Source organism: Phyllostomus hastatus, unplaced genomic scaffold, assembly GCF_019186645.2.
Source record: "Phyllostomus hastatus isolate PE091 unplaced genomic scaffold, TTU_PhHast_1.1 phas_contig_34, whole genome shotgun sequence".
NCBI lineage: Eukaryota > Metazoa > Chordata > Mammalia > Chiroptera > Phyllostomidae > Phyllostomus > Phyllostomus hastatus.
Window position 1 is genome coordinate 27,277,937 of NW_025333857.1, and position 21,083 is coordinate 27,299,019.

A 21,083-nucleotide genomic window follows, 5' to 3' on the forward strand; every position below is an offset into this window, starting at 1 on the left:
AAATGTATTTTAAAACAAGTTAAAATGAGTTTAATTTCTGTTGACTTGGAATAAAATAAGATTTTTCTAGTTAGTAAAAAATTTAAACCATTTGCTGGGTGTGGCTTAGGTTATGGCCGTATCTCTGCTGTTGTTCAAGTTTAAAGTCACCAAAGTAGACTCCTCTCCCTTACACACACCTGGTTCGTTTCATCAGACTGGCTCTCTCTCAGCCTTTTTTCCTGACCAAATGTTCTGTTGCAAGAGCCTGTCCAGCTCTTTGCAAGAAACTCTCACTCAGGCACTACGGTTTCAATCCTCTAGAACTCAAAAACAAGAAGAAGAAACATTTGTTGAGCTAAATTATCTCTTTATTAGGAAAGCACCAACACCACATTCTTGGAAATTACTGGAATTTTATTTGCCTCAGGCTTATGACTTGCAACCAAAGACATTGTGCAAAGAAAGCAAAGATTAAGTACACTTTCGGGAAAAGGAGACGATCCACATTGGTAACAGAGGAGATCAGGTTGACAAAGAAAGCCATCCAATGCACTATATAGATTGCAATACTCAATAGCATGTTCAACAAAACCTTTTTTAATCAACTGCAAAAGAAAGTAAGCCATGTTTACAGTAGACATAAATCTTATACGGTTCAAAAAGCATTTTTCTTTTAGATCATAGAGCATAAAATGGAAAAATGTCTATGCAGGTGAAGTCTAACTACTGTACATTAATCACCTATTAAAGTTGCTTATATGTACCACAGTGTAAAAAAAAATCAATACTGAACAAATAAAAATGTTGAAAATTGCCTGATGAAAAATAAAATAACCAGTGACTTTTAATGGCTTCTCCTGGTTATCAGTGCTACAAAAAGACAAAAATCTTCTCATCTGAACGGGTGATAAAACCAGGCACAATCAAACCATCACCAAATTCGACCCACCCATAGAAATATACTATCCACTCACATATTTTCCATCAAAAGCTTTATTTTGTTTGTTTTAATCTTTGAATCTTTGAGGCCCATTTGGTCACAATATGTTACAAATATTTGTGTATGTGTGCGTGTTTTTTTACACCATGATATCATATGTTTGTCTGGCACTATCCTAAAGCTAGTTTATAGATGAAGATGACATAGAAACAACCCAGGGCCCTTATGACAAATGAACTCACTGGGCAGAAATGGGAGAGGGGAGGAAGGAATTCAGCTCTACCGAGGAAAAAGGGCCGTGTCGATCACTCATCATCAGTCCCACTTGCTTCTGACTGTTCCTAAAAGTAAAAATGAAGATACAAGGCAATGAAGTTACAAGAAAAAGAAGACATAAGCTGTCAAGAAGCCATGTAGAAAACAATGACATTTTGGAAACAGTTAACCCTCCGAGCCTCTGCATTTTGTGAGAAGATGAAAAGCCACCAGAGGAAGTGACGGCCTCTCAGCGGAAAGGAGCACTCCCAGCCGGAAAGCCGGAGCAACACCCACCCCCTCTGCCAGTCTTTTCATCTTGCTCACGTTGGCATATAGGGTTCACAGCTCATCATGTCTTTCTTTGCTTTTCTTTTTTCCACAGCTCACCTACTTTACTTTCAAGCATGACTACAGGTTTTATTTATTACTGAATTTATTGGGGTGACACTGGTTAATTAAACCATATAGATGATACCTAATAATTTCAATTTTCAGCATTATATTTTGAGAAAAAGTGCCATGTATTTGCTGTCTACTCCCTGGTAAGTCTGCTAAAGAAAACACGGTATTTTGAATGCATTTGAAAATGCTTGTGTCATGGGTTAGGTGGGGTGGGGTGGGATGTGAATTGGGTGGGGTGGGGTGGGGTGGGATGTGAATTCTGTAGCTTTTTCATCAGCCCCCAAATGGCAAAGTGCTGAAGGAAAATCAAACTAGCATACACACAAAAATGGAAAATTAACGTTCCAGAAAGAAAAAAGGAGGGGGAGGGTGGGAGGGAATCTGAGGTCCTCTGAAAAGTGAAGGAAATGGAGGGCACTTCAGAAGGCAGCGTATCAGAAGTTTCTTCTCCCTTGTTGCCCGCACAGGCAGCGGCAGTGCACTGGACTGAGTTAGGCTATTTGGATCTGAATTCAGCCTCTACTATCTACTTACAGGAGCTGGAGCAAAACACATATAACCTAAGCACTGATTTATGTACTATGTTGACAGCGACATGTATCTCATGATGCTAACAGAAGCATTAAATACAGTATCATACAGAAAGGTACTCATGTTGGGGCCTGGCTCCATAAATGCTGCTTGAATTTTTCCATAATTAAAAATAATGCCTCTAGGTACTTAAAAATGCATCTTTTTTTTTTTTGTATAGTGTTTTAAAAATCAACTCAGACCCAGCACTCTGACATTCTAACACCTTTTCTTATTCTCTCATCTAAGCCTTACTTCATCTAAATGTTGCTGTAGACCAGGCACTATGCTGGCTGTTATGGATATAAAATATTAACCAGCCATGGAGAAAACTGCATCTCTCTGTGAGTAACCAAGTGGGAAGATGGGAAAGGGGAAAAGGAACCTTGATTTAGTGTTTTTCATTTTTTGAGAACTATTAGAAAAGCAATAAACAAAGACCCAAATTCTTTGTTATACAGCATGCAGCTCAGTTCATATCCATCAAAAATGAAGTCTCGCCAAATCTTTACATGTTCACTTCTAGGTGTTAAAGTGAAGAGCTTGGAAAAGACACGGCAACATGCGAGGGAAACAGAGGTGGAGGGATTCCCGGCTGCAGTCGAAGGCAGCTGCACTTACGTTGTCATCCTGCTCTTCGTCACTGTCGAAATCGCTCACGACAGGTTTGGCTTTTCCTCGATTTGGCCTTTTCTTGCCTTTTCCTTTGTCCCGACCCTTCTCATCTTTTTTATTAAGCTTGATTTTCACCTTAACAGATTTTGCTATAGCAAAAACAAAATAGACAGCAATGAGAAGTCACAGGGAAATCTATTCACAGGTAGATGATAAACCAGATGTCCAGGAATGTACAGACCATTCTTGATTCGTACCTGTCTCCTGCCATCCTATCTAGTTGGCGCCCCCTCCTTTCACCTGCAAACATGTCTCAGTTGGGATAATAACTTACACCATTATCTTAAATAGGCAACAAGAGGGACCCAGGTCCCATGGAGGGCAGCTGGGTCCTTTCCTGTCTGCTAATGGCTGAACAGGGATCTTCCTAAGCAGGATAATGAGGGCTGCCCTTTCTACTTTATGGGGGAGTATAGGCATTTATTTAATGGGCCCTTGACATTAAAAAACATAAATAAGTTTAAAGAGTAAAAAAAAGGCTAATAATTTTACTGTGTAGATAACTCCAGTTGACTTAAAAAGAAAATCCAAATAGTTGAATAATACTTTGAAGAGTGTAGAATGGCTCAAAAGGAAAATAAAAATGAAACACTCAAACAAATGAATATGAAAACTTCCTTTCCCATCTCCAGTCTGTACCCTACCTGTTCTCTCTCTGGTTGTTATTTCCAGAAAAAAAGTATACATCCATACATACAAATAAATCCTGTGTGTGTATAATTTTCTCTCCACTTCTATAGAGAAAGAATACGAAGAATTCAAGTGCACACACACATGTGCTTTATGTACTTACCCCAAAGGGATCTTCATATGCCCATATTCCAGACATGTGGGACATTTCTAATAATCAACCTGAAAATTTTCTACCTAATGTGTACACTATAATGTTTTTTTACCAGTCCCCTGGTGATGGGTGCTCAAGTTCCCAGCTTTTTACCTCTACAAAGTGCCTTAAAGCTATTTGTTGGCCCATCTTAGCAGAATCTGGGGGAGGTATGGTGCACACATCCATATGGTAAGCTTCTAACAGTGTTCTGCTAAATCAGCCCCGAGAGACAGCATTCATTCCACTCTCACAGGGTTATTCTGAGGATGGAAATAAAAATGCTTGGAAGCATCCAAAGTGCTATAACATAAATATAGGTGTGTATCCTGAAGTATAAGGAAAATCTGTTCCATGGCATTGTTCTGGGACAACTGTCCATAGAATATCATTTTTAGGATTTGATGATGAAATCACTGAGAATGTGGGTCTCTTGTTCAAACTAGTTTTGCCAGAATATCATGTTTGGTTGGTCTCAGGAGGAATAAAACTCCTAGGAATAAATCTAACCAAGGAGGAGAGAGACCTGGACACTGAAAATGACAAGACATTGATGAAAAAGGCTGAAGACACCAATAAAGGGAAACATTGTATAGTTCATGCTCATGAATTGAAAAGATGAACATTGTTACAATTTCCATACTACCCAATGAAATCTACAGATTCAGTGCAATCGCTATCAAAATTCCAGTGGTATTTTTCACAGAAGTAAAACAAGTAATCCTAAAATCTATATAGAAACACAAAAGATCATGAATAGCCAAAGCAATCTGGGGAGAGAAGAACAAAGTTGGAGGCAGCATGCTCCCTGATTTCAATCTATTGGGTTGCCCAAAAAGCCTGTTACCTTTTTCCTGTACAATGGCTCTACTAGGGCCTAGTTGTCTTTAAGTTCACTTGAAACAATTTTGTTATAGTGTGACAGCTGTCATATCAGCGTGTATTTAAAAGAAACATCAAAATTGGTGAACTTTTGTGTAGCCATTTTAATATTGATGATGGAAGAAAATATGCAACATTTTTGGCATATTATGCTTTATTTCAAGAAAGGTAAAAACACAACTGAAATGCAAAAAGAGACTTGTGCAGTGTACAGAGAAGGTGCTATGACTGATCAAATGTGTCAAAAGTTATTTGTAAAGTTTCTTGGTACTATTGGCCAAATATTCCTTTGCTGTGGGGCTGTCTTATGCATTAGAAGATGTTTAGCAGCACCCTTGGCCTGTACCCATTAGAAGCCAATAGTGGGAGACAGCCAATACACTCAAAATACCCAAATCAGTGAAGTTATTGGTAAAAAATGAAAAATGTGTCTTTTATTTTATAGAAAAAACATAATGGACTTTTTGGCCAACCCAATACATTATAAAGTTATAGTAATTAAAACAGTATGGTATTGGCACACAAGTAAGTGGAACAGACTAAGGAGCCCAGAAATAAACCCACACATGTATAGTCAGTTTATGACAAAGGAGGCAAGAATACACAATGGGGAAAGGAGAGTTCTTCTATAAATGGCGTGGGAAAACAAGACAGCCGCATGCATGGGAATGAAACTAGATCACTGTCTTATGCCCTACATGAAAATTAACTCAAAGTGGATCAAAGACATGAACATAAGACTTGAAACCATAAATTTCTAGAAGAGAACATAGGCAATAAGCTCTCTGACATCAGTCTTGGAAGTGATCAAGATTTGACACTAAAAACAAAAGCTGTGAATACAAAAATAAACAAGTGGGACTACATTAAGCTAAAAAAGTTCTTGCAACAAACCATTAACAAAATGAAAAGTTAACCTATTGAATATGAGAAAATATTTGTCTCGTATATTATTAGATAAAGAATTAGTCACCGGACTATATAAAAAATTCATACACCTTACTAACCAAAAACCAATAACCTGATATAGGCAAAGATCTGAATGGCCATTTTTCCAGCAGGGGACCAAAAGGTACATTACAAGGTATTCAACATCACTAACTAGGGAAATACAAATGAAAACCACAATGAGCTATGTTACCTCACACCTGTTAGAATGGCTGTCATCAAAAGCGTAAGAAATAACAAGTGTTGGTGAGGATGTGGTGAAAGGAAACCTAGTATTTTGTTGTTGGGGAAGTAAACTGGTGTAGCCTCTATGAAAAACATTATGAAAGAACCTCCCAAAATTAAAAATAGAACTTGCAGCCCTGGCCAGGCGGCTCAGTTGGTTGGAGTGTCATCCATACACCGAAATGGTTGCAGGTTTGATGCCTGGTTGGGGCACATACAGGAGGCGACGGATCAATGTTTCTCTCTCATATTGATGTGTCTCTTTCCCTCTCTCCCCTGCCTCTCTAAGTCAATAAAAAGACATATCCTCAGGTGAGGATAAAAAGAACTACCAAATGATCCAGCAATTCCTCTTTTGGGTATTCATCAGAAGAAAATAAAACACTAACTCAATGGTACATCCATTCCCATGTTCACTGCAACATTACTTACTAAGTGTCATCAACAGATGAAAAGATAAGGAAAATTATATATATATAAATATAAATATAAATATAAATAAATAAATACGGAGTGCGACTTGGCCACAAAAGAATAAAATCTTGCCATGTGCAACAACATGGATGGACCTAGAGGGCACTATGCTAAGAGAGGTAAGTCAGAGAAAGACAAATACCATATGATCTCACTTATATGGGGAAACTTAAAAACAAAAAAGTTTATAGATGCAGAGAATAGATTTGGTGGTTGCCAGAGGTCAAGGGGGAAGGTTGCAAGGTGTCAAAATAGGTGAAGGATGTCAAACGGTACAAAGTCCAGTCATAAAATAAATAAGTCATAGGGTTAAGGTACAGCATGATAAGTAAAGTTCATAACAATGTATTTTACATTTTGAAATTTGCTAAGTTCTTAATAGTTATCACAAAAAAACATCAATTTTCTAACTATGTATAGTGACGGAAGTTAATTAGACTAATGGTGATCATTTCACAATATATACAAATAACAAATCATAATGTTGTACACCTGAAGCTAATATGATTCAGGCATACAACACTAATCACTAATATCGATGTTATGTGTCTAGAGAAAACAGAAAGTTTAAGAGGAAGAGGCTCAAGAAAGTGCCAAAGAGAAGCACAGGGAAGTGGATTCTCCGCCAGGGCCCCCACTAAAAAGAACGCAGGCTGTTGACTCCCGGATTTTGCCCCAGAGACATCCATATCAAAATTGTGACTTACGGAACCAAGAAATCCCAAATTTTTGTTTTATTAAGCCACAAAGTTTGCAGCAATTTGTTATAGCAGCAGTAGGAAGTTAATACGCCAAGCCTCAAGAGAGATGCAAGAGGCTAAACTGACAGATGGGATGGGAGGGCAGCTATTTGAAGACAGATTACAAATATGGCTCTAAAAAAGGAAATATCTAGCTAAGATAATGGAGACTTATTCATCAAATATTAGGATATTAGAACTAGGTAATAACCATATAAAATTAAAAATGGTTAAATAAATAAAAGGAGGTATCACTCTAAAGAATGAGACTGGGTATGGGGACACAGACTGTAAAGGATATTACTTCATCCATGTGGCAGGATGTGCGCATCAGATATTTTAAAAATGTCCGCAATGATTTATGGGTAAGACTGCAGGACAGCATTATTTACAATGAGGCTAATACAGTTTGGTACATTAATGAATGGTAATATAAACTGCTGTATACAAACACTGGTTGCTATGGGAAAATGTTCACAATAAACAGATCATGCTATAAAACTGTATATAGACAAAATCCTTGTGTATAGAAAAAGCTGGAAGGAAACTTAAAATGTTAAATGTATATATTGGGTAATAAAATTATACGGATTTTCCTTTCTTAAAAAGTATTTTTTCCAAGTTGTCTGTAATAAGTATGTAATTAGGAACACATCTTATAAAAGTTTTTAAAGCACATCTGTACTGTTTTACATAGCAGACCATAAACTACTGGGATTTATTACTTTGAGAGGAGGTGTGGGGTGAAATCATAATTAGCTAAGAAGACATTTTAGGATTTTGAAGGCAGCTTTAACTTTTGAAGACTAAGATTATCAACTGAGGTTGGGACTATGGTAAGACAAGAGAGGTACTTCCCTTGGGTACAGAATTTAAAAGGGCATCGAAACTGAGTAATCAAGACACACATTCTAATGCAATGTTATAAAAAAACTCAAAAAATCAATGCCAAAAATACAAGATGAACAAAATATTAACATTTTGAATGAAGACAGGATCAGTATCTGATCCATGATGCACTAAAGAGTCCCCAGTCCCAACTCAACAGGGCGACTGTTTTCCAAAGCAGCGTTTCTGAGAACGTGGTCATGGGCCAGGCAGCAGCAGAATCCCCAGGGAACTGTTAGAAATGCTGACTCTCAGACCCCACCTCAAGACACCAATCCAAAACCTAGGTGGAGCCCATATCAAAACCACTGTGCTAAAGAACAGGTAGGAGGTATTACCTGCAATGTTGATAGGAAATATACATTACACTGATTTTCAAAGGCAACCCTCAGGGAGCATTCGCTCTGAGCCTGCCCGTGTGCTAAGCTTTGGGGGCATGCTTATTATCTCGGTTTTCCAAAGGAGCAAAATGAGCTTGAACCGGGTTAAGTGCACTGCCTGAGGTTGCCTGACAAGGACATGGTACAACGAAGACTGCAATCCAGATCTCTCTCGAACATCTGACTTTCAGCATCTGTGAGAACACTGATGCAGGTGGTAACCGGCAAAGCAAGAGAGGAACCAGATGCCCGAGCTGACCTTCTGACTCTGACTCCTCTTCTTCATCTTCCTCCTCCTCTTCATTGCTTTCTTCCTCACTCTCCTCCTCTTTGGCAATTTTCTGCCGTGCACTCTTAAACACCGACTGCAAGACGATGGAGTCTTCATAGATCTAAATGGGTGAAGTGGCATCTGTTAAAAACTGCAAGCTGAGGACCCAAGATTCACAACTGTAGCATGTGCTTCTCTTCTTTATGCAACACACCAGCTTTATTTTACATGGATTTTAGTAGAAACACCAGTGTTAGCTTTTATGCCTACAGGAGAACACTCTAGTCTGATTGACACACATATTCTTATAGAAAAAAGCCCACATGCAATTGAAATAATTTCACTGTGTATGAATTTGAGAACTTGGGAAAGAAGGGTTGACTTCCAAAACATATCCTCTCATTTTCAATAACACAAGTATTTTAAAAATTATATTTCTTATTTGAATTGATCTATCAAATAATGGGGCAAGGCAACCTTTTTAAAAATGCAATTCCCCTAACAAAATGGAGGCTATTTTTTATTATTGAGTTTATCAGTACCAACCAACACTATCCCAATCAATACTTTTAGTGCATGCCCATACCTGAGCACAGCCCTGTGTAGCTGTTGAGAAAAATGTAAAGTTCAGGAAAGATCCCTTATAAAAAAGTTTAAATAAAATAGAAGTACCATATATCCAGCTATCCCACTTCTAGGTACATACCCAAAAGACTGAAAGCAGGCTTGAAGAGATATTCGCACACCCATGCCTACAGCAGCAGTATTCACAATAGCCAAGAGGGGAGAGTGAACCAAATGTCCATAGATGGATGAACAGATAACAAAATGTGGCATTAAATAGCAAGGAATATCATTCAGCCTTAAAAAGAAGAAAATCCTGCCACGTGCTACAACATGGATGAACCTTGAGGACATTAGCTCAGCAAAATAATAAGCCAATTACAAAAAGACAAACACTAAATGATTCCACTTACATGAAGTATCTAAAGCAGTCAAATTCATAGAAATAGAAAGAGAGGTTCTGGGGAGGGGGGAGGAAGATGAGTTTTTTTAATGGGAACAGAGTTTCAGTTTTACAAGATGGAAGAGTTCTGAAGATCTGCTATACAACAGTGAGGATATACTTAACACTACTGACCTATATACTTAGAAGTGGTTATGATAAATGCTGTGTTTTACCAGTTAAGCAAAAAATAAAAAACAAGTTAAATGTGATTTCTGCTCTCTAAGAACATATTCTCTTGTTGTAAAGATGAGCCACACACTGGCAACTTGTAGGGATCCCCAAACAATATAGTCCAGTAGGAGGACACAGGACCCGGGGACAGCACTGGGATGGGGCCCCTGGGTGGAACTAGCTAGAGACATCAGAGATGAACTGGACCTTAAAGGTGAGGGGGGGCTCCATCAGGGGTGAGAATGAAGAGGGGGCTTTTTAAGAAAGAACAAGTGAGAAAGGTGAAGAGGCAAGAATAAAAAGGATGTACCTGGGATGACACCAATGCCGACTTTTGGGCTACGATATTGGACTATGTTACACGTTACTATCTTATGATGATATAAAGGACACACAGGCTCTCTCTGCACAGTATTTCTCACACCTACAGGCATATCCGGGGAGGCAGGTGTTTAAGGGACCAGTGTGACTGCACTATAAACTGTTTAGTTTGAGGAGCAGCAGGAAATGAGGCTAAAGAGTTAGGGTAATGTATGGCTTTAGAAAACAGCCGATGGAGATGAAGTTTATTCTAGAATTTGATAATCAATGGGGAACCGCCAAGCTCAGCGGGCAGTAGATGGACAAGATAAGGTGGTGGTCAGAGAAAGATAAACTGCCACCCAGGATGGACTGGGAGGGTAGCCAGTGAAGAGGCCACTTCTGGTGTGCGACAGTGAGTGTGTGGGCAGAAAGGGAGGCTGCGGGACTGGAAAGGGACAGGGTACTTGTCACAATGTTGCCACAGCATTATAAAGAACTCAAAAATCTACCCAGAGAGTGTTCACAGTCATTCACACAAAGATTTCTTTGTTGACTCATATTTTTTCTGTGTCCTGGTTTTCATCTTTTCTCTCTTTGAAGAGTTTCTTGAAAATGCAATGTTTGCTTTCAAGACCCATTATGGTCAAGATAGTAATACTGTTAATTGCAGTTAATCAGAAATGTACAGTCCGTTCAAGTCACATTCTAAAGAGTTGCTCTTCCTCAGTTTAGTGACTGGAATGGACACAAGGTCCAGAAACACAGTGGGGCAAGAGGCCCAGGGAATTTAATGGTGGCCAACACTGCAATGGTTGGCAGGCATATCAATGCCTCTTGTTCTTTTTAATTCATGGGTACGAGAGCATTAGGCCAGAAAAACAGACAGGAAAATGGGAGTTGCAGCAAAAGGTGAGTGAAACTGAGGTGTAATTAAAGTGAAAGTGTCCTCCACTAGTTACAGTCAAACCTTGGTTCTCCAAGGTCTTGGTTCTTGACCAAGTTGTTCCTGGGAAAAATGTTTCAGTGGTCTAACATGGCTTCGGGTCTCGGTTCTTTACTGGACAACCCTTTTGGGCCGACACCTGTACGTTCAGTCTCTCAGGAAACAAAGGAAATTCAGTTTTCAAACAAATCACTTCTTGAACAATTTTCCAGAATGAATTAAGTTTGAGAACTGAGGTTCCACTGTATTTTTAATGAATTCAGTGTCACTGTATATTCTTATACTTGCTTACTTGGAAATGGGGGATAAAAAGAACTACAATTGACCTGATGAAAAGCAATTTTTTGTAAACAATTAAGGCAATTTTTAAAATATATATATTTTTGATTTAAATCAAAGTAGTTTCAACTCCTGATACATGGTCACAATCAGAAAAATGAAGGTAAATGTAATCAAATATATAATCTCTATAAAAGTCAAAATTGGACCTCCTGCCTTTCAGCATTACATTGAGTGATTTACTTCAATTCCTCCTCTAATTAAAAGCAAAGACTTTAAGGGAAGTGTGAGTAGGAGTTAGTGTAGCTATGGTACAGAATAGCTGGCATGAGTTTGAAAATGCTAAAGCTTCAATTTACTTACATAGGTAGCATAAAATATAGGCTTTTAATTTTCATTTTTCTTCTGCCAGGATAGTAGCAATGATTCAAATGTAGAAAATGAAATGTTTTACTTAAAAGAACATGACATTTAAGGTTAAAATTTTTTCAGACAACTAAAGACAGACCTGAGATCCCTCCAAGTTGAATGTCTGCGCATTATGACAGAGAAGCATGACATCCTTCTCCAGGTCACCCAGGCTCCGGTACTTATGATTACGAATTCTTTCCTAATGAAATTTTTGGATAAAACAGAAGAAAGAAGAGGGAGAGAAAAATACAACAATCATTTCTTGGTTCACAAAGCCTGCTTTTCCCTTTGTCTCCTCAGCAAATAGCCCTGCCAGGGATGTGGGCCTGCACAACTCCAGGGGGCGCCATTCACAGAGCCCACCTCCCACTCGTGTTCCTTCTCACAAGGGGGAAGAAGGAGCACATGATGGGAAACAGAAAGAGCATTGGGGCTGAAACTTCTTAAATAAAATACAATATAATAAAATAGGAGCTCTCAGCTTAACGATTACAACACACACATCATATAAAGGCACAAGACACCCCAACCTTTCTGGTGACAACATGCCACTGCCACCTCCTAACTATCACCATTTCAATGAATTTGCACATTTTTATTTTTTTAAAAATCTACCTTTATTTTTTTGAAATCCACTGGTTTCCTAATCAATTCATAGTATTCTGGTAATTCTTTCCTCGAAGGTAACTGAATGAAGACTTCACTGAGCTGTCGCCCGGAACTGTAGGGTGAGGGAAACAGACACATAACAGATCATACACTACTGAGGAGAGGTTTTATTGTGTTTCATTTCAGAGAATGTCAAAAAAGCAAACTGGCATCCCATACATACTGGTGTGGGGCTCTTTATGCCAAGGAAAATTCTGCAGCTCTACTGGAGATTAACGCCTCTTCTGTGAACTTCAAAATCACATGAAAATACTGTAGGACCCCACTTCTATGACATATCTGAGAAGTGCACTGTGGATTTCTTTCAGAGCCATTGTATCTTTTCATTTTGATAGAAACATTTACAATATCCCATCAACCAAAATTCAATTTTTTAATGACTAATAACTGAGTTGGTAAAAAAAAAAGACTATTTCCATAATAGTCTTTTGTCTTCCTTTGTCTTCAAATTCACTTTGTATTTAGAAAATATATTGGAATATACTCTGGAATCTCAAATGAAATGTTTCTGTACGTACCTAGTGACTGCCTATCATTTCAGTCATGTTCCTTTTTGAGCATTTTACATACTGTGTACCTTTATGTACCTTTATTATTATCCCAGCTCGTTATCTCACCTACCTGCTCCTTTGTGTGTATGGAATAATCTGGGCAGAAAAGAACAAACACATTTAGCGAGTATGGATGCCTGGTGTTTCTGGATTGGTGCTGTCCCCTCCCCCAAATGCATGGTGGCTTTATCTGACAGCACATTTAGCAGCAACGAATGCTTAGCATTTGGTAATTTTGAAAAACAGGATATAAAGCAATATAAGCTCTTAACATCATTTAATATTAGAAGCAGACATGGTTAAAAGAACAAAATATACATAATTTAGATTCACAAGCCTAGTATCTGACTTGGACTATCTAGATCAATAACAGCTGGAGGGATATATGGTATAGTCATTTTTTCACAAAAATCTTGCTTCTCTTATGATGCCATCTCTATTTCCTTTGTGAAGCCAGAAATATCAAAAAAATAACCATAAATCACTGCCATGTAAATTTCAGAAGGTGATTTTAGGAGTATGCCAGAATGCTAGACGCAGCAGCAAAGAATGAGTAACAATATGCTGTTTTAATCCACAGTCCCAGTTGTATAATTAAAAAATAATCATAATGACAGTTATCATAAAAAGGGCATGCGCAGTAACTCAAATGGTTGCCTAGCAACCAGTGGGGAAAATGCTGAAGTGCAAAGGGGCCTGCATAAATTAACCGAAAATCCTCTGTCAAAGGGATGGGTGAGTTTTTCTCTTTTACTAGGTCACCGTTTTATTTTTTAATGCATATAAGGGCTTCATGAATACTAAAATCGGGAGTAAACAAAGAGGTTTAAGAAAACTGTAGTTTAATAGGGAATTGGATTTTTAGATTATTGTGGCAAGAATAAAGGTGTTTTTTCTCCCACTCACAGCCACTCATATGCCTCCCACCTTCCCAAGATGAGAAATGCATTTGTACCTCCATAAATTATACCATGTAGTATATGACAAAACCTAGTTTATTTACTATCACCTGCAATGTATGGCCACAATTTCTGGTCTGTTCTTTTTCTACCATTCTGAGATTTATATACAAACATTTTACCTATTTTGAAAAGGAATATCTGAAATACAATTTATAGACACTAATTTTTCTACTAGTGACATTTATAATTAGTATTCTGTATAATCTAGCAATAATCAGAAAGTCAGGCCTCTTTGTGATCTTGGATTTAAGACCTGACCCTCAATGACATCTTCACGATGTCATTTTCTACATTGCCAACAGATGGTGTCATTTTTCTATTGACGGACTATGAGCACGTCTTTGCTTTGTACACCTGTGATGGACACACTGTTAACTTCAACTGTGCCACTGGTGCAGTGAGAAATGAGTATGATAAAGTTCTTTCTGACTGGGCCAAAATGGCTAAAACAATGTTGGTTTGGGTCTCTGTCCTGAGTCTGGTCATAGAAATTCTAGGACCCTCTAAGGGTCCTAGACCTTCTAAGAAGGCCTAAGGGTCTTAGACCCTCTAAGAAGGCAAGTTCAGAGTTATATGTGCTCATAGAGGAGGAAACTGAATGCTCTGAGACCTGGGGCCAATACTGTAAAACGAGACAAATTTATTCAGTTTCAAAACATTCCTATCCCACTTCCCTTTTTCCCCTCCTCAGAACAGAGGATGTGGGCAAAAGGAGGACCTGGATGTTGTCCAAGACAGGCTTGCTGTGGGTTTGCCAGTTCCATCACCGTTCAAACATCTCAGCCCGGCTTTTGAAGCCCTCCTCTGCTCCTTCTCTGCAAACCTGGGCTGTACTGTTGACCTGATTCTTCTGGCCAGGACACCTTCTCTCCTGTGTATCCCCAAGTACCATGGCCAATGCCCCCCCCATAAAGAATTCCAAGTCTCCAGAGCTGACCCATCTATCACTCCATGGCTGGACGGGTGTTTATCCTTTTCCTCCATTCAAATACTTCATTACCCATCCGGAATCAAGAGCCCCTCCTCCATAAAAATGGAGGGGAGAGTCCTCAATCTTGACTAATTCTGTCCCTCACTGCTCAGAACTTAATTCCTCCACGTGTGCTCCATTTGCCCTCCTCCACACAGGCGGGAACCTTCCACTTGCAGTCTAGCCCTCCCAGTCCCTGTCAGAGGCAGTGGGTCTGACGGCTGGCTCGGGAGGAAATGCCGGGCGTTGCTGGGGGACATGCAGCTTTTCCACAACCTATAGAATGCGGGGTCAGTATGAGCCCTTACTAATGAATCCCAACAGTAACTTAGTTTTCCCTAAATTAAAGGTTAAAAAACAATAAGAAAGTGGAAGTGAAAAAGCCTGATAGTTCTGAATTCTTGGCATTTCTTTCTCAAACTTAAGCCTTTTCAGTATACCTTTTCAAGTGCCTTTTTTTTTTTTTAGTGCTGGAAAGTTCTTTTTTTTTTTTTTTTAAGTACAGAACAATGGACTAATTGTACAGTGGTTTGCGGAAGGTGTTCTGTTTCTATTGAACCGCTTACCCTACCCCCAAGGTATTTTCCATTATGTCATTTTACACAATTTAAGGCCTAAGTATAAATTGTTACCTAGAAGTAAGCTCCCCATCACAAAAATGATACCCGCTTCCCTCCTTCAAAAAAGGATTCCACTGATGCTCTGTAATTTCAGGTCTACTGCAGACCATGATTTATCGCAGAATAAGAAACATGACCCTGATAAGGCAGGAGATGGGTGGGGGAGGAGTGTAACCTGAAATAAAAATGTAAAGGAACCCACTGCAGTTAATAGAGTTTAAGGATGCTGGTGGGTGAGCACAGTTTCTCCCCTCAGAGGCCAATGGGCACAGGGACACATGGCCAGGATGTCATGCTGTGACACACAAAAGCCCTACAAGCCACTGGAAATGGCAGTTTGAAACTATGTATAGTTTCATGTATAGCTTACTCACAAAGACACACACACAAAATTGAGGTTTACTCTGTTGTGTTTCACCTGGGAACCAACAGTTTCTCCCATAACTTCCAGAAACCCAAAGGCAATGATTTCGTATCTGTACTACGGCGATTCCCAAATGAGGACTGCATACATCAGAAACATTTTATCAGCTTCACTTTTGACTACAGTTTGGGTGTAGTTGGAAATGACAGATGGAAATGCCAGCTAGGAAACCCACTCCCTTAGAATAGTGGCTCTTACAGTTTCCCAACAAGCCCAAACCAAGAAGATATGATGTTAGGTAAAGGTCTTTTCTTTCTTTCTTTCTTTCTTCTTTTTTTTTTTGCTGTTTTATGATTTTTTAAAGCTGCCCAACCTAATCCTTTGACAAGCGTTTTTAATAATTACTTGTGAGAAAGATTTTAACTGAAGTCAAATAAGTTTTGTTTAGTTAATCAATGTGAACATGTGGCCACCTTGCCTCTGTAAGAAAATGATGTCATAGTTTAGAATACCAATTGGAGTTGGAGGAATTCTACAGAAAAGTTAGTACAGTCCTAAAGAACCAAATGCAGGAAATCATGTGGGGAAAAAACTACAAAACTGGGTCAGCATTGGAGGGCAGTAGGTGAAAGCAAGAGGCTGCTTTTCAGGGTCAGATTCCTGTGTGATTTCTTTAATACACGCCACTTGAAAATGCTCTTAGATCTGAGGAGCACCCCACTTACCCAGAAAGACCCCAGACACCTGAGCCAGCCACAAATTAGGTGTCACAAGCACCTGCGCTCCGTATTCACTACTGAGATCTCTCATGTGAAACTTATTGGGTGTTGACTGATGGTAATTCCTAACAAGCTTGGAAATCTGACTTCTCAGATGCTTGGAGCGTATATGAGATAACAGCAAAACAGACTGAGGTGGGGTAGGCTTGCTTTTGGTAGTGGAATCAGTAGCTGGCAAAAATCACCAAGGATTATGTTAAGAATATAGGTATATAATGTGCCCAAGTAATCAACAAAAACAAGGCTACATCAGGTCAATGCCAAATAAAGGCCCTGATGTACAGAGAATACAAAGGGCTTGCTCAGCTTGGTAAGAAAAGCACCAAGGCTTTATCAAGCGTCTGGAATACAATCATTCTGAAGCACAGTTTTACTTTTGGTCATCTACCCCAAGCTAAAATATAGACACATACATGTATACATACACATGTACATTTGTGTGTACATGTTTGTATATGCTTGTGCATGCATACACATATTTGTGTGTATATGTATATATGTATGTATGCATACATAATTTTATATGTATAGGCTACAGAGTCTAAAGTTATGTATTTTAGAATTATGTGCCTTAAAGAATGGTAAAATGCTTGTTTGTTGTGACATTCACAGGAAAAAAGAACACAGGACATCACATTTTAAATGCCTGACAGCTTCAGCAGTGTTTTTAAAAAGGCATTAACTAAGGACCAGAGTGACATATGCCAGAGCATAAACAAACAGTAATAATAACGTACTTATTCAACAAGAGGAAGATTTACAATCCACCGCAATTTGGAACCATATTATCATCCATAAATAAAGTAGGTCTCAAACCATTTTACTGAGTTACCCGCTTTGAAAACATGCTGTAAGTCAAAGGTCTAATCTGATAACCTGGAGAAATGACATCTGGGGGGCCATAGGCCCCTCCTTTATCTGCATCACCATGGACATCCTATGTCACCAATTGGCACCTTTTAACTCTACCATATAAAGCCAAATACATAAATAGAATGATAGAACATAATTCTATAAAATTTTTAATGTATTGCAATGGTCAGAATCTACTAGACAATTTCTATTTCCTCGGAACTCTCCCATTGAACTTATTAGTGCAAATCAGGGGTGCTCAGAGGGACAGGGGGTTCAGAGGGTTTTTTGTTTGAGCAAGAATTTTGAGGAGACATTTGAGAAGATATGTCATTTATCACTTGACTTTTTAGAAATATTAACTCAGAACATCTAGATGCTTCTCTCTGTCTCACTTGACATTTCATAACAGTAGACGCAGGTACAGGATTCTGTCCACTTGTCTACACGTGACGGCTAAAGGGCCAGTGCCTTCCTCGGTCTGCCACCTGGCCAGCCTTCCTGGCCTCGTCTTGCACACCTGGACGTCATTCAGGACGCCTTCCTTCCGAAAGGTGAGGACGCTCCTTCCCTTCCCCTGTTTTGTCCTTTGATCTTTCCCTGTGTCTTGACTTCATTAAGGAAAAAAAAAATGCTTCAAAGATTTTCACTGAATTGTGACCCCACTCAAAAGCATAAAGGTTCGGCAGGCAAAATCAAATGCCTCTCCAACTGAGCTGCAAACCCCAAGCGTCACTCTGTTAAAGGGGTGGGTCACAGCAGGCTCCGGATTCCCGCTTTCTCCTATAATGGCCCTTTTAGTAAATTCTTAAGGAAGACATATGAGGTGTAACTCTAAAGAAGCAAGGCAGATTCCCCCCCCCCCCCCAAGAATATACAAGAACAGAGGGGGTGGGCAAAAGCAGGTTTACAGTTGTGAGTACATGAAATGGGGTTCATTCTGTATTATTATTAATTTTATTATTTTCCATACAAACTGTAATAACTGCTGTATTTCAGCAAAATCTATTTTTGATCAAAACACTCAGAGTTCTTTTGAGGGCAGTTTATAAGACAGTTAGAAAATGAATTTAGTTATTTCCAGCTGGGACTCCTTTCCCTCCCTCCGAGAGAGGCCATTTATGCTGGAATCGGCCTGGAGCTTCGAGAGGCAGAGACCCTGGGCTTCTGGGCCAGGCTAACGCTGGAAGCCTTGGGGAGGCCTTTTGTGCCTGGGAAAGCAAACAAACCAAGTTTATTTGTGGCCTGCCCACCTGCTGTACGTGGGTATAATTGGCTGAGCAACACAAGTGGCAAGTCACCAGGAGTCAAAGCAGCCTATTCCAGTAAACATCTGCAAGTATCAATATTTTTAATGAGGGCAAACTGAAGTGCTGGAATCCAGATTTCTCTGAGTAGATTCTCTCTGGAGTAAATGCACCTTCTGAGCTCAAAGCCAACATTTCCCAAAGTGTGCTCCCTGGAACACAAGCTTAAGGCACTGCTAACAGTGCTCCTTCAAAGGGCAGGGGGGCGGGGCACGCTTGTCAGATGAGTTTGGGAAGCACTGGATTAAACCAAGTTCAGCAGGTGGCTTTACAGGAAAATTTCTCAGAGCTTCTAACTGTGCTGGAAGTTCTCCAAGAAGCTACAGGGCTTGAGAGTGAGGACCACACTCTGGGAAGCATCTAGTGCATGAGGCTATGACCTCGCCAGGCTACAGCTACACAAGGTCAACTGTGGGCTTCAGGCAGAGCCCAAAGTACCCGACACAGAGAGTAAACGGAGCAAGGCTCTTCAGCTAGAATGAAGATTTTTCTCAAAGTGTGTCTGCTTGGTCACATTACTGTATCTTCACAGCAATTTCTCTATAATCTAACTAGGGCTATTAAGTGCAAAGGTGCTTGGGCCTGAGATCCACAGTCACAGCCCCTCTCCCGCATTTAAAGAAATATGGAATGTCTGGTGTCAACATTGCTAAAAATAAATTCTGTCTAAAAGAGCTTCTTGGCTGGTCCTGAAGAGAGAGTCAATACCAACAAAATAATCACAATGTCAAGGGCTGTTAATAGCTGTGGAGAGAATTTAGATTTCCTGGGATGAAGCACGTGGGGCTGGGGAGCTGCACCTGCACACACACACGCCACGTTTTCATTTCACCCACATTTCTGCAAATGACACCACCTTCACTTACCACTCAGGAGAGAGATCCAAGAGTAATCTTCCTCCTCGCATGCAGTCTGCCCCTAAGTCTTGGCAATTAACTTCTAAGTATGTATTCTCTTCATACCCACTGCTATGTCCCATGCCATGTCCCTCTTCCCTCGTACCTGATGGCCCAGTCGCCCTGAGATGTGTGTGGTCTCTAAGGGAATCCTGCTTTTCCATACCTCCATGGCAGCCCATGCACATGGGCTGAAAACCACTGCCCCCTCCTCCCCTCCTCTGCCAGTCTACTTGAGGAATTCCCACTCTGCCCACAGCCCACTCAAAACTTTCCCCATTCCAGCCCTGTTCCTCCCCTCCTACCCTGTCCATTAATTTTATACATACACTGCATCCGTAACTACTTCATAGAGCTTTTTCTAACTATGCTTTAAGGTATTCCATTTTATTCATTTCTCTGCCATTCTCAACACTTGCACAAAGACTGAAACACAGAAAATGCCCATTGCTTTTGAACCTATGAAGAAAGGATTAAAAAAATAATTTAAAAAATGTATACATCATAATGCACCTTCTGAACATGTCCTGAACTCAGGCTTCTGGGGAAAGGAAGCATATGCAAGAGTAAGGGATGAAACAGGCTCCCCAGCTGCGAGGAAGGAAGCCTTGGCCCCTTGCTATGGCTCTGGAAATTCCAGTTCAAACATGTCTCCAGTAAAAATTGATTTATCCAGGTGCCAACTACCTGCAGTCATACTGTTTCCTGAAAAAGCCTGGGCATGACATCGGAGGCCCACAATAACCTTTAAAGTTGTTATTAATCCACTTTCCATGGTCACATGACCATTTTGATGGAAGAAGGGGAGAAGAGCTTATGTGCGTCCTCGTTCGCTGGGCTGGGTGTTTAGCCTCCGCATCATACCATGTAGACCCCAAAGCCTCCTTTCTGCGTTGAGGGGGTGGAAGTGTTATCCCAAGTTGGTTCATTATCTAAACTGCCCACACTAACTATGTCGAGCATTGACTGTTTCAGTCCTGAAATTCGAATCCAAACTGAGTTCTTTCTCATAGTGGCAAAACCAGAACACAATTCTTCACAATTCTTGACATCTCTCAGGACACTCTATGGATGGTGTGTCTGGCTTCCAGGATTGATAACTGTTCATTGAACACCAATAGAAAATATTTTTTAAAAAGACAATCTTGTTCAATAGTTTCATCTCCACACAGATGTAGGCAGGTACACATCACCCCCACTTTTAGCCTCCTTCCACAAAGGAGAATGCCACAACTGGTGACCAGTACTCGTTCTGAAATACAGGACAGTTTCCGCTCTTTTTCCTCCTTGCCGTAATTCAGATCCTATTCTAGGGGGGGAAAATGCCATAAAGGACATTCTTGGGTCAATTAACAAACGTGGACTACAGATGGTAAAGTATTACACTGACACTTTTTAAAGGTACAGGCTAACTGTACATCCTCAATGTGTTACTAACAACCCCCGGCCCTGCTGAATCAGGCAAAACCCTCTCTCCCTCTCAATCAGCATCATCTTATTCTCACAAGATCTCTAGGAGAAAAGCATTTCTACTTTCCA

General features: G+C 39.8%; 1 protein-coding gene across 8 annotated transcripts in view; it reads right to left on the reverse strand.

The window, feature by feature from the left end:
* Window positions 1–378: 378 nt before the first annotated feature.
* The window catches only part of SMARCA2 (SWI/SNF related, matrix associated, actin dependent regulator of chromatin, subfamily a, member 2), a 160,054-nt gene continuing 139,349 nt past the window's right edge, over window positions 379–21,083 (reverse strand). For all 8 annotated transcript variants that reach the window (XM_045840050.1, XM_045840052.1, XM_045840053.1 and 5 more), the window contains 5 exons: window positions 12,190–12,295; window positions 11,672–11,773; window positions 8,447–8,579; window positions 2,774–2,916; window positions 379–1,263 (listed from right to left, as the gene is read on the reverse strand). In XM_045840050.1, coding sequence (XP_045696006.1) covers window positions 1,228–1,263; window positions 2,774–2,916; window positions 8,447–8,579; window positions 11,672–11,773; window positions 12,190–12,295 — 520 coding nt within the window. In that variant the 3' untranslated portion in view covers window positions 379–1,227. The remainder of the gene's footprint in view (window positions 1,264–2,773; window positions 2,917–8,446; window positions 8,580–11,671; window positions 11,774–12,189; window positions 12,296–21,083) is intronic.